Genomic DNA, 15,891 nt, shown 5'->3' with positions numbered 1-15,891 from the left:
AATGTGTTCTGTGCCCAGGCGTTGGTTAAATGTGTTCCGTGGCCAGGCATTGGTTAAATGTGTTCCTTGGCCAGGCGTTGGTTGAATGTGTTCTGTGGCCAGGCGTTAGTTAAATGTGTTCCGTGGCCAGGCGTTGGTTGAATGTGTTCTGTGGCCAGGTGTTGGTTAAATGTGTTCTGTGGCCAGGCGTTGGTTGAATGTGTTCTGTGGCCAGGCATTGGTTAAATGTGTTCTGTGGCCAGGCGTTAGTTAAATGTGTTCCGTGGCCAGGCGTTGGTTGAATGTGTTCTGTGGCCAGGTGTTGGTTAAATGTGTTCTGTGGCCAGGCGTTGGTTAAATGTGTTCTGTGGCCAGGCGTTAGTTAAATGTGTTCTGTGGCCAGGCGATGGTTAAATGTGTTCCGTGGCCAGGTGTTGGTTAAATGTGTTCCGTGACCAGGTGTTGGTTAAATGTGTTCTGTGGTCAGGTGTTGGTTAAATGTGTTCTGTGGCCAGGCGTTAGTTAAATGTGTTCTGTGGCCAGGTGTTGGTTAGATATGTTCCGTGGCCAGGCGTTGGTTAAATGTGTTCTGTGGTCAGGCGTTGGTTAAATGTGTTCCGTGACCAGGTGTTGGTTAAATGTGTTCCGTGGCCAGGTGTTGGTTAAATGTGTTCCGTGGTCAGGTGTTGGTTAACTAGGCTGGGCTAGACTGGGCTAGGCTGGGCTATAGGCTGGGCTAGGCTGGGCTATAGGCTGGGCTATAGACTGGGCTATAGGCTGGGCTATGCTGGGCTATAGGCTGGGCTAGGTTGGGCTATAGGCTGGGCTAGGCTGGGCTATAGGCTGGGTTGTAGGCTGCGTTGTAGGCTGGGCTAGGCTGGGCTATAGGCTGGGCTAGACTGGGCTAGGCTGGGCTATAGACTGGGCTAGACTGGGCTAGACTGGGCTAGGCTGGGCTATAGACTGGGCTAGGCTGGGCTATAGGCTGGGCTAGGCTGGGGTATAGGCTGGGCAATAGACTGGGCTAGGCAAGGCTGGGATAGACTGGGCAATAGACTGGGCTGTAGGTTGGGTTGTAGGCTGGGCTAGGCAAGTCTGGGCTAGGCTGGGCTAGACTGGGCTATAGGCTGGGTTGTAGGCTGGGCTAGGCAAGGCTGGGCGCTTGGCTTTGTGCCTCTCGGCCCACCAGAAGAATATAAAGTTTCTGTGGCTGATCTTTCTCTCATCAATCATCCCATCAGAGCCCATAAAGTAAGCCTCCTATAATATATAGGAGTATAGAGAGCTGAGCTGAGGCAGCACCTGCGTAGACAGACAGACAGACTTACAACAATGCCTGCCTGGTTGCCTCCCTGCTGCACACACACACAGGGACCTCTGCTGTGCTGGCTAGCCCTAAACGCCACCATCGCCATCATCCCACTGCAGTGGCAGTTCCTAATCCGACTGACTGACTAACTAGTGGCCCCTTTGGGCTCCATTCAGATGAGGCATAATCCTCTGATTGTCTAAAGAGTGGCTTGGTAGCACAGGGTCAATTCCAATGTCAATTCCAATGTCAGTTGGGATGTCAGTATGTTAATTAGCATGTCTTATACCATGGGCATTTCATGGAAGACCTAACCTAACCTATCACCCTGAAATAAACCCGAAGAGCGTGACTGTCTGCTGGCTCTTAGTCTTACATTGAGTAGCTGTTCGAAGGCGAACTGGAAGCCAGACTTGTAGTCAGTGGTTCCTTTGGCTTGCATGTGCATGATAGACTCCTTGAAGATCTTCTTGTTTCTCATGTTGGCCTGGACCAAGGTCTTAAAACAGGGGACGACAGCATCAGCCTTCTCGTTAAACTGTGTGGGGGGGGGGGGGGGGAGACAGATAACAATGAAGAATTGTCAATTTAATGAGTCTGGATGTGACCACGCTGCTCGCTCGTTGGCATTGAGGGCGACTCCATCTGCAGTGTGTTGGGATGAGGAGGGGGATGTGGGTTGCTCTGTGCCACTCTGGCAATAAACATTGATAATTACAGCTTTCCATACAAAGAAGAGGTGCACCTGGAATTCCAATGCAAACCAAGAACAAACGAAAAACACCCAGCCAAAGTAATGTCATCTAGATCTCATCTCCTCTGATAAATTAAAATTAGTCCCGGGCTGTGTGTTTGTCTGTGTGTGTGTTTGTGTGTGTGTTTCTCTGTGTGTGTGTTTTTGACAGACAGAGAGGTAAACAGTGAGCAGTGTGTCTATATGTGATTAGCATCGAACAGCAATGCCTGTAATGTCAGGTTTTTAATGGCCTTTCTTCTTGAAAGTCAACTTTAAATTCTGTTGACATTTTGAAGACAGAATGATGGCATAAAATAGGTTAAACATTTGGTGCATGAAAATCTGACATTTCCTTCTGTTCGTGCAGTTTGATATTTACAGTTTATTGGTAAAAAAATGGAAAAATAACACGAACTATAGTATTCCTTGTCACAGATTATGATCTCGTAACAAAATGACAAGAACACAATGTAATGGTTCCGTTGAAGGTTATACTGTATTGGAAAACAGAAGAGTTTGTTGAATCAGATTAAGATAAAAGAGTTTCATTACAAAACACTATATATCCTAGGTGAGACAACCACATATCCCAGTCAAATATACAAGATACGAACATTCAATTCCGGCTAAAATAATGGATAAATAGTGTTTTGCAAACAAAAAAAACAATTTTCATACACATCTAAAAGAAAACACAAATGTGAATAATTGGTGGATATAACGTTTTGGAAATAAACTCTTCAGTAGTTGTGCTTGTAACAGGGCAGTGGAAGGCATTTCAGCCAGCAGCGTACCACCCTGCATACCACTGCTGGCTTGCTTCTGAAGCTAAGCAGGGTTGGTCCTGGCCAGCAGCGTACCACCCTGCATACCACTGCTGGCTTGCTTCTGAAGCTAAGCAAGGTTGGTCCTGGCCAGCAGCATACCACCCTGCATACCACTGCTGGCTTGCTTCTGAAGCTAAGCAGGGTTGGTCCTGGCCAGCAGCATACCACCCTGCATACCACTGCTGGCTTGCTTCTGAAGCTAAGCAGGGTTGGTCCTGGTCAGTCCCTGGATGGGAGACCAGGTGGTGTTGGAGGGCCAGTAGGAGGCACTCTTTCCTCTGGTCTAAAAAATATCCCAATTCCCCAGGGCAGTGATTGACACTGACCTGTGTAGGGTGCTGTCTTTTAGATGGGTGGTTAAACTGGTGTCCTGACTCTCTGAGGTCATTAAAGGTCCCATGGCACTTATTGTAAGAGTAGGGGTGTTAACCCTGGTGTCCTGGCTGAATTCCCAATCTGGCCCTCAACCCATTCATGGTTACCTAATTAATCCCCAGTTTACAATTGGCTCTTTCCTCTCCCCTGTAACTATTCCCCAGGTTGCTGCTGTAAATGAGGATGTGTTCTCAGTCAATTTATTTGGTAAATAACAATAATGGCAATATTTGACTGATCAAATGCAGAGTTTGAATTACAATTGTATTACTGTAACAACAATGATTAATGTTGGTGTCTACAGACCAACAACCATTTTCTTTCCTTCCTACTTCCAGAGCTCTTAATTTCTCTAAAAAGGGGTGGAAATCAGCCTCGTTCCCACCCAAATTATCACGCTAATTAGAGCTGGGATTTAGAAACATACACTGACTAAGACCACTGGATTATGGAGGATTAACCACCCAAGTCTCTAAACAGGGCTACCCCGCCAGTGTGTGTGTGTGTGTGTGTGTGTGTGTGTGTGTGTGTGTGTGTGTGTGTGTGTGTGTGTGTGTGTGTGTGTGGGGCGAGTGCGGGCGTGCAAGTGTAGGCTACCCATGTATGCAGTGAGTCAGATAATGCAGCATTCAATGGAAAACCGAAGAAGCAAGGCAGGGAGACTGTTGGTGAGATAAAGACTGGCACCATCACACATAGACTGGGGGTTGTAACATTGTGGGATTATAACCATGTGGGAAAGTTAGAGTTTTTACAGTATATGTAGCTATGCATACACTCCAGCAAACCGGGAACATTCCCAGAACAGTGTAGGTACAGTGCCTTGCGAAAGTATTCGGCCCCCTTGAACTTTGCGACCTTTTGCCACATTTCAGGCTTCAAACATAAAGATATAAAACTGTATTTTTTTGTGAAGAATCAACAACAAGTGGGACACAATCATGAAGTGGAACGACATTTATTGGATATTTAAAACTTTTTTAACAAATCAAAAACTGAAAAATTGGGCCTGCAAAATTAATCAGCCCCCTTAAGTTAATACTTTGTAGCGCCACCTTTTGCTGCGATTACAGCTGTAAGTCGCTTGGGGTATGTCTCTATCAGTTTTGCACATCTGAAAATTCTTCCCATTCCTCCTTGCAAAACAGCTCGAGCTCAGTGAGGTTGGATGGAGAGCATTTGTGAACAGCAGTTTTCAGTTCTTTCCACAGATTCTCGATTGGATTCAGGTCTGGACTTTGACTTGGCCATTCTAACACCTGGATATGTTTATTTTTGAACCATTCCATTGTAGATTTTGCTTTATGTTTTGGATCATAGTCTTGTTGGAAGACAAATCTCCGTCCCAGTCTCAGGTATTTTGCAGACTCCATCAGGTTTTCTTCCAGAATGGTCCTGTATTTGGCTCCATCCATCTTCCCATCAATTTTTTTTATTTATTTATTTTTTTGAATTTTACCCCTTTTTCTCCCCAATTTCGTAGTATCCAATTGTTGTAGTAGCTACTATCTTGTCTCATCGCTACAACTCCTGTACGGGCTCGGGAGAGACGAAGGTTGAAAGTCATGCGTCCTCCGATACACAACCAACCAAGCCGCTGCTTCTTTAACACAGCGCACATCCAACCCGGAAGCCAGCCGCACCAATGCGCCAGAGGAAACACCGTGCACCTGGCCACCTTGGCTAGCGTACACTGCGCCCAGCCCGCCACAGGAGTCACTGGTGCGCGATGAGACAAGGACACCCCTACCGACCAAGCCCTCCCTAACCCGGGCGACGCTAGGCCAATTGTGCGTCGCCCCACGGACCTCCCGGTCGCGGCCGGTTACGACAGAGCCTGGGCGCGAACCCAGGACTCTGATGGCACAGCTGGCGCTGCAGTACAGCGCCCTTAACCACTGCGCCACCCGGGAGGCCTTCCCATCAATTTTAACCATCTTCCCTGTCCCTGCTGAAGAAAAGCAGGCCCAAACCATGATGCTGCCACCACCATGTTTGACAGTGGGGATGGTGTGTTCAGCTTTGTTGCTTTTACGCCAAACATAACGTTTTGCATTGTTGCCAAAAAGTTCAATTTTGGTTTCATCTGACCAGAGCACCTTCTTCCACATGTTTGGTGTGTCTCCCAGGTGGCTTGTGGCAAACTTTAAACGACACGTTTTATGGATATCTTTAAGAAATGGCTTTTTTCTTGCCACTCTTCCATAAAGGCCAGATTTGTGCAATATACGACTGATTGTTGTCCTATGGACAGAGTCTCCCACCTCAGCTGTAGATCTCTGCAGTTCATCCAGAGTGATCATGGGCCTCTTGGCTGCATCTCTGATCAGTCTTCTCCTTGTATGAGCTGAAAGTTTAGAGGGATGGCCAGGTCTTGGTAGATTTGCAGTGGTCTGATACTCCTTCCATTTCAATATTATCGCTTGCACAGTGCTCCTTGGGATGTTTAAAGCTTGGGAAATCTTTTTGTATCCAAATCCGGCTTTAAACTTCTTCACAACAGTATCTCGGACCTGCCTGGTGTGTTCCTTGTTCTTCATGATGCTCTCTGCGCTTTTGACGGACCTCTGAGACTATCACAGTGCAGGTGCATTTATACGGAGACTTGATTACACACAGGTGGATTGTATTTATCATCATTAGTCATTTAGGTCAACATTGGATCATTCAGAGATCCTCACTGAACTTCTGGAGAGAGTTTGCTGCACTGAAAGTAAAGGGGCTGAATAATTTTGCACGCCCAATTTTTCAGTTATTGATTTGTTAAAAAAGTTTGAAATATCCAATAAATGTCGTTCCACTTCATGATTGTGTCCCACTTGTTGTTGATTCTTCACAAAAAAATACAGTTTTATATCTTTATGTTTGAAGCCTGAAATGTGGCAAAAGGTCGCAAAGTTCAAGGGGGCCGAATACTTTCGCAAGGCACTGTATATTACAAGAGATAGGTTCCTAAAACACAAAATATGCTCAGTTGTGATGACATTCATACAATGTTTAAAGTAGGTTGCACAGAACATTCCGTTAATGTTGTAAGAATGAAATAAGTCAGTTTGTATGATGTTCATAGTATATTTGTTGAAGGTTTTACACAATACTCCATTGATGTTCACGCAATAAACATTTGACCTTGTCTTGGAGCTCGTGAGAACATTTCAACAACATTTTATATTTAAGTTTTACCACGACATTCTCAGCATGCAAATGAAATCAGATTGGAATACATCCCCATTGTGTTCTTCCCCACATTTACTGGCAATTCTCATTTGAGGACTGTACTGTCGGTCATATAGAGACACATGGCATTTTCGTTTCAAAGGACATTTGAACATCATTTAATCATACAAACACAAACAATATTTTACTATATAAAAATACTTTGTGTAAAAATGTACTATTCAACTTTAAGAAACACACCCAATATAATTTATACTTTGGAGACGCTTGATATGTTCCCCCTGGCTTATTTTTCATGATCAGCACTCATAGTCTTAAATACCCTGTAAACATGGACCCAGAGGTACGCAGCATAGAAAGAGGAAGAGGGGAAGTGATGGTGACTAACCCAGTTAACCGTTAGTTATGTCTAAGAAGGTTTAAAAGGAAGAATGGAATTCCTGATTGACCATACAGCCATGGTTATATTGCATTTAAAAAAAATGTATTACAATGACAGCCTAGGAAGTGGGTTAACTGCCTTGTTCGGGGGCAGAACAACAGCTTTCTACCTTGTCAGCTTGGAGATTCGATCTAGCAACCTTTCGGTTAGTGGCCAAATGCTCTACCCACTAGGCTACCTGCCACCCCATAACTATATCCTGATAAAATAAGACATAAGAGCGCTTCCCAGATGACGCAGAGGTGACCTGGTGACCTGGTTTGGGAACCAAACCGTGCAGGTTCAAACCCACATGGGCAGATTGTCAACATATGAAGTGTAAAAGATATGGTTGTATTTGTTGGATTGAATGCTGTTCACATGTCCGGTAAATGAAAATAACATTCCAGGTGTGCCTTGTTCATTTGTGGCATTTCTTTCCTTCTTAATGCATTTGAGCCAGTCAGTTGTGTTATGACAAGGTAGTGGTGGTATACAGAAGATAGCCCTATTAGGTAAAAGACCGAGTGCTATGATGAAACTGGCTCTCATGAGGACCGCCACAGGAAAGGAATATCCAGAGTTACCTCTGCTGCAGAGGATAAGTTAATTAGAGTTAACTGCACCTCAGATTGCAAGATGAATGGGAACTCCTTCAAGACTGTTGGAAAAGCCTTCCAGTAGAAGCTGGTTGAGAGAATGCCAAGCGTGTGCAAAGCTGTCATCAAGGCAAAGGGTGGCTACCTTGAAGAATCACAAATATAAAATATATTTTGATTTGTTTAACACTTTTTTGGTTACTACATGATTCCATGTGTTATTTAATAGTTTTGATGTCTTCACTATTATTTTACAACGTCGAAAATGGTAAAAATAAAGAAAATCCCTTGACTGGTACTGTAGTATTTTGTAAATGTTCTGAAGACCTCCATGACAAGGCCAAATGTATATTGCGTGAATATGAATGGAATATTATGTTAAACCTAAAACAAATATGGTGCTCTCCTGCATGGTTCATAAAACTCACTTATTTCATTCTTACAACATTAAATCAAATCGAATCGACTCAAATTGTATTTGTCACTCGCAGCGAATACAACAGGTGTAGACATTACCATGAAATGCTTACTTACAAGTCCTTTCCCAACAATACAGAGGTAAAAGGTAATAACAATTAGCACCATTTAAGAAAGGAAATAGTAACAGAATAAAATAACAATAACAAAGCTATATACAAAGAGTCAATGTACAGGGGTACAAGATAGTTGAGGTAATTGAGGTAATATGTACATGTAGGTAGGTGTAAAAGTGACTAGGCAATCAGATAAAAACAGAGTAGTAGCAGCATATGTGAAGAGTGTGAAAGAGTATGTGTGTGTGTGTGTGTGTATGGGTGTGTGTGTGTGGTATCAATGTGGATTTGTGTGTGTTTTGTGTGTTGAGCATATGTTGTGTGTGTGTGTGTGTGTGTGTGTGTGTGTGTGTGTGTGTGTGTGTGTGTGTGTGTGTGTGTGTGAGTGTGTGTGTGAGTGTGTGTGTGTGTGTGTGTGTGTGTGTGTGTGTCTGTGTGTGTGTGTGTGTGTGTGTGTGTGTGTGTGTGTGTGTGTGTGTGTGTGTGTGTGTGTGGTAGTGTCAGTGTAGTATGTGTGAGTGTGTGGGTAGAGTCCAGTGAGTGTGCATAGAGCCAGTGCAAGAGAGTCAGTGCAGAAAAAGGGGGTCCATGCAAATAGTCTTGGTAGCTATTTGATTAACTGTTCAGCAGTCTAATGACTTAGCGGTAAAACGTGTTCAGGAGCCTTTTGGTCCCTACTTGGCACTCCGGTACCGCTTGCGAGAGAACAGTCTATGACTTGGTTGGGTCCTTCATCAATTGTTAGGGCCGCCTGGTATATAGGTCCTGGATGTCAGGGGGCTCAGCCCCAGTGATGTGCTGGGCCGTACACACTACTCTCTGTAACACCTTACGGTCGGATGCCAAGCAGTTGCCATACCAAGCGGTGATGCAGCCAGTCGAGATGTTCTCAATTGTGCAGCTATAGAACTGATTGAGGAGCTGAGAGCCAGGCCAAATCTTTTCAGCCTCCTGGGGAAGAGGCATTGTCGTGCCTTCTTCACAACCGTGTAGGTTTATTTGGACCATGATAGGTCCTTAGTGTTGTGGACACGAGGAACTTGAAGCTCTCGACCCACTTCACTACAGCTCTGTCGACGTGGATGAGGGTGTGCTCGGCCCTCCGTTTCATGTAGGCCACGATCAGTTCCTTTGTCTTGCTGATGTTGAGGGAGAGGTTGTTGTCCTGGCAGTGTCTGACCTCCTCGCTTTCGGCTGTCTCATCGTCGTCAATGGTCAGGCCTGCCACCGCCGTGTCGTCTGCAAGCTTAATGATGGTGTTGGAGTCATGCACACAGTCGTGGGGGAACAGGGAGTACAGGAGGGGACTAAGCACTCACTACTGAAAGGCCACTGTGTTGAGGGTCAGCGTGGCAGATGTGTTGTTGCCTACCCTCACAACCTGGGGGACGGCGCGTCAGGAAGTCCAGGATCCAGTTGCAGAGGGAGGTGTTTAGTCCCAGGGTCCTTAGCTTAGTGATAAGCTTAGAGGGCACTATGGTGTCAAATGCTGAGCTGTAGTCAATGAACAGCATTTTCTGACATAGGTGTTCCTTTTGTCCAGGTGGGAAAGGGCAGTGTGGTGTGCAATAGAGATTGTGTCATGGAATGGGTCCATAGTGTATGGGATGATGATGTTGATGTGAGTCTTTCAAAGCATTTCATGGCTACAGATGTGAGTGCTATGGGGCGAAAGTCATTTAGACCGGTTACCTTGGGATCTTGGGCACAGGGACTATGGTGGTCTGCTTGAAAAATGTAGGCATTACAGACTGGGTCAGGGTAGCCTAGTGGTTAGAGTGTTGGACTAGTAACCGGAAGGTTGCAAGTTCAAACCCCCAAGGTACAAATATGTCGTTCTGCCCCTGAACAGGCAGTTAACTGTTCACTGTTCCTAGGCTGTCATTGAAAATAACAATTTGTTTTCTAAACTGCTTTGCCTAGTTAAATAAAGGTAAAATGTCAGTGGCCCTTCGGCCTTGTAAATGTTAACCTGTTTAAAGGTCTTACTCATATCGGTTACGGAGAGTGTGATCATACAGCTGGTGCTCTCATGCATGGTTCTGTGTTGCATTAAGTTCCTGTGGAACTTAAACAATGTATGAATGTCATCACAACTGAGCATATTTTGTGTTTTAGGGTAATGTACCCACACTGTTCCTGTTACGTTCCCCAGTTTGTGTTGTAGTTTGTGTACTTGCATGTGTTTATTTCAGGAAATGGCTTCCTGAAATCCCTCAAGCAGCTGATTGGTCGACTCCAGGGCTAATTGGAGAGCTGACCCCGCCCCCTCGTCAAGACACAGCTGTCTCCAGTTACATTCATTCTGAAGCTATATAAAAGCCAGTGTTCTGTTCAGGAAAGGGAGATTTTGGAGGTAGGGATTGCTGAGAGAGATTTTGCTAGAGAGATTTTGGAGGTAGGGATTGCTGAGAGAGATTTTGCTGAGGTCATTGCAGAGCGATTGTTTGTGATAGAGATTTGCTAGAGATATTTTGCTGGGAGGTCATTGCAGAGTGATTGAAAGTGATCGAGAGATTTTTGCTAGAGGTTGATTTGCTGGGAGTTCATTGCTGGGAAGTTGGTATGTTCTGTGAGTTTGTTGCTCAGGTAGAGCTTATTTGATGTCCTTTGTTTTTTAGTTTGTTTGTGAAATTGTCATTCCCATGTTTCATTTGTTCCCAGGGGAGAAGGGGAAGGCACCTTGGGAGTGTTTAGGCAAGAGGCCCGCGGGCATACATATACCCGTAGTATATTCACTGTCTAAGCACACTAGGTAAGACCTGGGTGGACCACTCCCTGTATTTTGGTTAGGGCACCAGGTGGTGCTAAATTAGGTAAGTAGTGGGTAGGCAGGTAAGATAGGAGAGGGGGGGCTTTGAGATTTACTTTCTTTGCTTTGGTTCCGTCCAGCCCCTTTTCCCCATATTACCGTGTACAGGAATAAAGTCCTTGTAAAACGGTACCACATTCTGCCTGTTGTCATCCTTACTCGCACCTACAGTCCATATCTTTTTCACTTCACAGAGTTTAGTTGTAGCAGGGTGTTGCGTTCCCTCTTCATAGAGGCGTGCGTAACAGTTCCCACAACCAAATTAAATGTTATTGGAAGAACTCAGAAAGGCTGTTCTGGGAACGTTCTTGCAACATAAAAGGAATGTTTTGTGCACCCTGATACAAATATTATCTGACTGTCAGTTTGGACAGTTTTAGTGTTTTGGGAACCTATCTGACATATGGAATTGATTAAACATGGTCCTATTATGGATCATTTACATATTGATTTAAAATTTTATGTATGACAAAATATATAAACAAACTATTTGATAAAATATTTGTTTTGGCCTTTACTACTAAAGCCCATAGGAACAACATTCAGAAATGGCAAAAAGAACAGTCAAAAAATGTATTATAAGAAACAAGGTTTCGAAGTGTCTGTCCTTTATTACTTTGATAACATTTCTTAAGACCTGCTTAAAACACATTAATAATGGTGTATATTCAATTCATTTATTCAAATAGACGTCCACCCACCTCGGCCCATGTCTACTCCCACTCGGCATGTGCACGGGAGATATGAAAGGCTGATCCCGGCAAGAACGTGGCAAAAATGGGACCGTGTGAATTGGATTCTAAAAAACATTGGCAGATGTATTGTTCCCACAATCTAAAGAAACTTTCTGGGAACCTTTAAAGAACATATTAAATATGTTCTGGGAATGTCAGGTGACTGTTTTTTGTATCCTAAAAGAAACATTGTAGAATCATCCACACAACTGGACAGTTTTTGTGCTTTGGGAACATATTGTTTGTGATGTCCCCACACTTTTCTCAATAGACTGTTCTCACAACCTAATGAAACATTCTCGGGAACCTTTAAAGAACAGATGAAATGTGTTCTGGGAATGTTTTTGTAACATCAGGTGAATGATTATCACAACAACAGGGTCCCGTTTTTGTGTTATGAGAACATTTGCAGCGACCTAACGTATGTTCTGGGAACTTTCACAGAAACAATTTTGGTTTGCTGGGATGTGACTATGTGATAGGAACCTGGGTGAACGTTTGCTCATGACCACATCACCATACCCATATAACATGTTTATACTGCATTGGAGGTGTTAACCATGTTATTACATTTCGCATATTGAAGAGAAACCAGACCTTTATCAGAGATTGATTGAAATTCACAATGTACAGTATGACAGAACCGTTCTATCCATCACCTTATAAGAGGAGGATACTCACCCTGGCTACATTCACATAGTCGTCATCTGACAGAGTGTCTAGCATCTCCATGACCGACGTCTTCATCAGTTTCAGAGTGAGTCCACTGACACTGCCGCTCCTACAGGCACAACGCAACACACAACCATCAGCGCATTGAGCCATACAGTTCAACCTAAACGGCTCCATCTTAAAACCTCATCCAGACAATATGGTACTACAGCCACAGGAGGTTCTACAGTGACGGTCCCTTTGCTTCTGTATACTGTGATGAGTGTTTATAGGTTGGCGGTCTGGCAAGAGGACACATCCATCCTCTCATTCCTCTCATGACCCAATCACAGTCGATTTCGTCATGCATTCACAATGATCATCTTCATATTGTACCTCTTAGACATGTATATAATAGCAAGAGATATGTGGAGGTTATTATGATTGAGAGGGAACTCTCAATTCTCTGTAAACCAACAGGTGGCACTAGAGACCTTTACTGTTCCTGCTAAAATGCCACTGGTGGGGGTGAGGGAGGACATGAGGGAGCAGAGAGGACAGGAGGGGGGAGAGAGGACAGGAGGGAGGAGATAGGGAAAAGGAGGGGGAGAAGGAGAAGGGGGGAGGAGGTGGGAGGAGAGAGGGAAAAGGAGGAAGGAGAGAGGGAGGAGGAGTAGGAAGGAGAGGGAGGGAGGGAGGGGTAGGGAGGAGAGAGGGAGGAGGAGTGAGGAGACAGGGAGAAGGAGGGGGAGGGAGGAGGAGTAGGAAGGAAAGAGAGGGAGGAGGAGGGAGGAGAAATGGAGAAGGAGGGAGGAGAGAGGGAGGGAGAATGGGGAGGGAGAAGGAGGGAAGAGAAATGGGAAGGAGAAAAAGGAGAGAAGGAGAAGGAAAGCTTGACGAAGAAAGACTAAACTAGATACTCACACGTCCACGATGATGACCATGTCCTTGGGAGATGATGCCCCTTGGATGTACCTGTTTCAAACAGAAAAAAGGGTTTAACAAGTTGTATTCATCTTCACTGCGTAGAACTGAACTGGTAGATTTAAACTGGATTCAAGGTTACAATAAGCTGAGCTATGTTAATATGTAGCAACCTGTTCACAGCATATTTAATGCTTTCAAGAGCTGTGTCTAAATCGATTCTAAGCTTTGTTGAGACAAGCTTGAATGGAGTCCCGGCTTAGCTAAGGTTAATTTAAGAAAAAGCTATGTTTGCATGGATTCAAAGCTTTGTTGAGCAACCTATACAGATGTTAGATCTTAATTTAATCACCCTGTTGCAGGATAACTTTTCTGCAATGCAGGAAATGTAGAAATTGTAGTGTATTTGAGGTTTAAAAATGCTTCTGAAGTTTGTAATTTCCATTTCGAAATTTCAGATTAGATTTTCCCTTACAAAAAATGTATCAACCCCTACAAAAATGTCCATTCATTATAATCCACATAATAATTCACATTTACTGTTACTGCAGGATAATTTTCCTGCTGTAGCAAATTGGCTCAAATGAAGATCCTACATCTGTACGTGTATATCTGGAGTCTGAGTAACCTGAGTCTTCTTTATGCAGACTTTGTCTCAGCTGTTTTAAATGTATTTCGTTTTAGTCTGAGCTATAGAGATTTCGGCCATGTTTCTAAGCAGGCTGAGTGGGGCTGGCCTGTGTTTCTGAGCTGAGCTAAGCGCTGTCTGTCTATCAGTAAAATAAGATTTGTACTGCTCTATTCCCCTGATGATGTCAAACACATTATTTACTATGTCAGCGAGAGACACAAGCTGCTTAACACCATTATGCTACAGTTTCAAAGCTACTCCCAAAATAGGGCAGCTATGGGTGTGTGGGTGTGAGTATGTGTGTGTGTCAGCCATGATGGTGCAGGGCGGGTCTGTGGGAAAGCAGAAACACAGTAGGACACAGAACCAGGGATGCTAGGCACTTTGCTGTCCTGGAAAAGCCACAAGCACAAACGTCTGCCCACTGCTGATAGAGGCTGACATATAGAGGCAAATTAGAATGCACTCATTCCCTTCCAACTGCAATTAAAATCACATTTCACCTGACACAAATGGAGCAGAGATTGATGTAACGTTCTAGACATTTTCCATAGTTTGGTGGGGGGTTAAAATGCTAACGTTGAGTTAGTTTGGCATGCTGAGGAGCAAGCAGAGCAGACCGAGTAGTTAGTAGCCGACTAACTAAGCAGAGGCAGAGGCAGACCAATAATCAGGGGTCTCTTTCTGCTGATTATCAGCGGTTCTGCTGTGTGTGGAGGCAGGCCAGCTGCCTGTGAGCCAGTGAGGCGCTTTTCTTAAGCTGGGCCAAGCCGATACGGAGGAAAAGAAGAACTGAGTCCCTGTTGGCCTTGCTGCTGCTCCCACAAGCCCTAGCCCAGTACTTCACTGGCAGACTCCACGTCACCACTCCAACCTGCACACTGACCCCTGACCTCTGTTCCACTGCTGTCCCTCAGCACTGCTGTGGCACCAAATCCCAGCTTCAAACACAACCAGGGCCTCACTCTCTTGAAACCCCTTCTGAAACCCTAGGACAGAACACAGTCAGGCCTGCCACCAGTACCACTGCCGCCACCAACACTTAAAAGGTTGATTAACCGAGCATGCCCAGAATGGGCAGAAGTGTGTGGGGGAGGGGTGCACTCCAATTAATTTCAATAATAGAGAACGCCACATCAAAGGTAGAACTTTCACAGCTCTCCACCACTGTGTGCCATTCAGAATAAGGTTTGGAACTATGAAGCGTATTGGCATGACATCAATTTTATGATGGAAATCTTAATTTGATAGAGAGAAGTGTGCATGGAGAGCGAGAAGGGGAGAGAGAAGGAGAGAGAGCTAGACTGCACGCAGTGATGACTTCATTCTGTGGGTAGATGGAGTTGTGAAAGTGGTCATTGATGCAGCACCCAAACCCAGTCAGAATGTCTGAAGAAGGGCGCTTCGGTGAAGGCCCTAGACCGTAGCAACACCAACAGAGTGGCTGGAGGATTTCATTAAATACTCCAGCTAGACTCTTTATCACAGTGGACTCTAGTGCTTTAATACATCTGTAGTTATTCATGGGTTAAATGTTAATAACAGGGCACAGCAGACTTCCATTACTGGTTCAACCCCAGCTGCACCACAGTCACATAACATAGTGAAATGCTAAGCTATCATTAACTCCCCATACGTCTTAGGGGAAAACAATGTCACTTTTATACAGACTATTTCTCTTAGGGGTTTGAGTAAAGCACAGAGACGAGAGAGGACAGGGTGGGATCACTTGCATCAGAAGTTATACTGCTGCCACGACTGATCTTTCCACAGATTGTCTTGCTGCATCTGACTGTGGCACCTCTCTCTCTCTCTCTCTCTCTCTCTCTCTCTCTCTCTCTCTCTCTCTCTCAAGCAAGTGTGGGGGAGAGTGGAGTGGAGTAGAATGGGTTGGAGGGGGCTGTTTTTCAATCTCCAAGCTGATAGTAGTTCCACGGTATGACTGATAAGCCATCATGGATTGAAGCTGATAGTAATATGACTGTTACGTCTGATCTTTCATATTTGCCTCATAGATCCAGATGTGTTTTTTCTGCATGGGTTCCATTCTGTAATTACCTCTTGGCTCCTGCCCCCTGATGCCATTCTTTCCCTGTCATTACCCAGTCTCCTGCATGCCAAGGCCAGGTAAGGACCAAATGGACCTGGCTAGTGCTGAACTGAGCCCAGGCACTCGCCCATCC

General features: G+C 44.7%; 1 protein-coding gene across 4 annotated transcripts in view; it reads right to left on the bottom strand.

Annotated features, from left to right (window-relative positions):
- The window catches only part of LOC139371327 (voltage-dependent calcium channel subunit alpha-2/delta-2-like), a 279,472-nt gene that overhangs the window by 42,089 nt on the left and 221,492 nt on the right, over positions 1-15,891 (bottom strand). For all 4 annotated transcript variants that reach the window (XM_071111658.1, XM_071111660.1, XM_071111656.1 and 1 more), the window contains 3 exons: positions 13,078-13,128; positions 12,184-12,283; positions 1,665-1,826 (listed from right to left, as the gene is read on the bottom strand). In XM_071111658.1, coding sequence (XP_070967759.1) covers positions 1,665-1,826; positions 12,184-12,283; positions 13,078-13,128 — 313 coding nt within the window. The remainder of the gene's footprint in view (positions 1-1,664; positions 1,827-12,183; positions 12,284-13,077; positions 13,129-15,891) is intronic.

Source organism: Oncorhynchus clarkii, chromosome 17, assembly GCF_045791955.1.
Source record: "Oncorhynchus clarkii lewisi isolate Uvic-CL-2024 chromosome 17, UVic_Ocla_1.0, whole genome shotgun sequence".
Taxonomy (NCBI): Eukaryota; Metazoa; Chordata; class Actinopteri; order Salmoniformes; family Salmonidae; genus Oncorhynchus; species Oncorhynchus clarkii.
The sequence above is the reverse complement of the archived record's forward strand: the minus strand, read 5'-3'. Positions and strand labels throughout refer to the sequence as shown.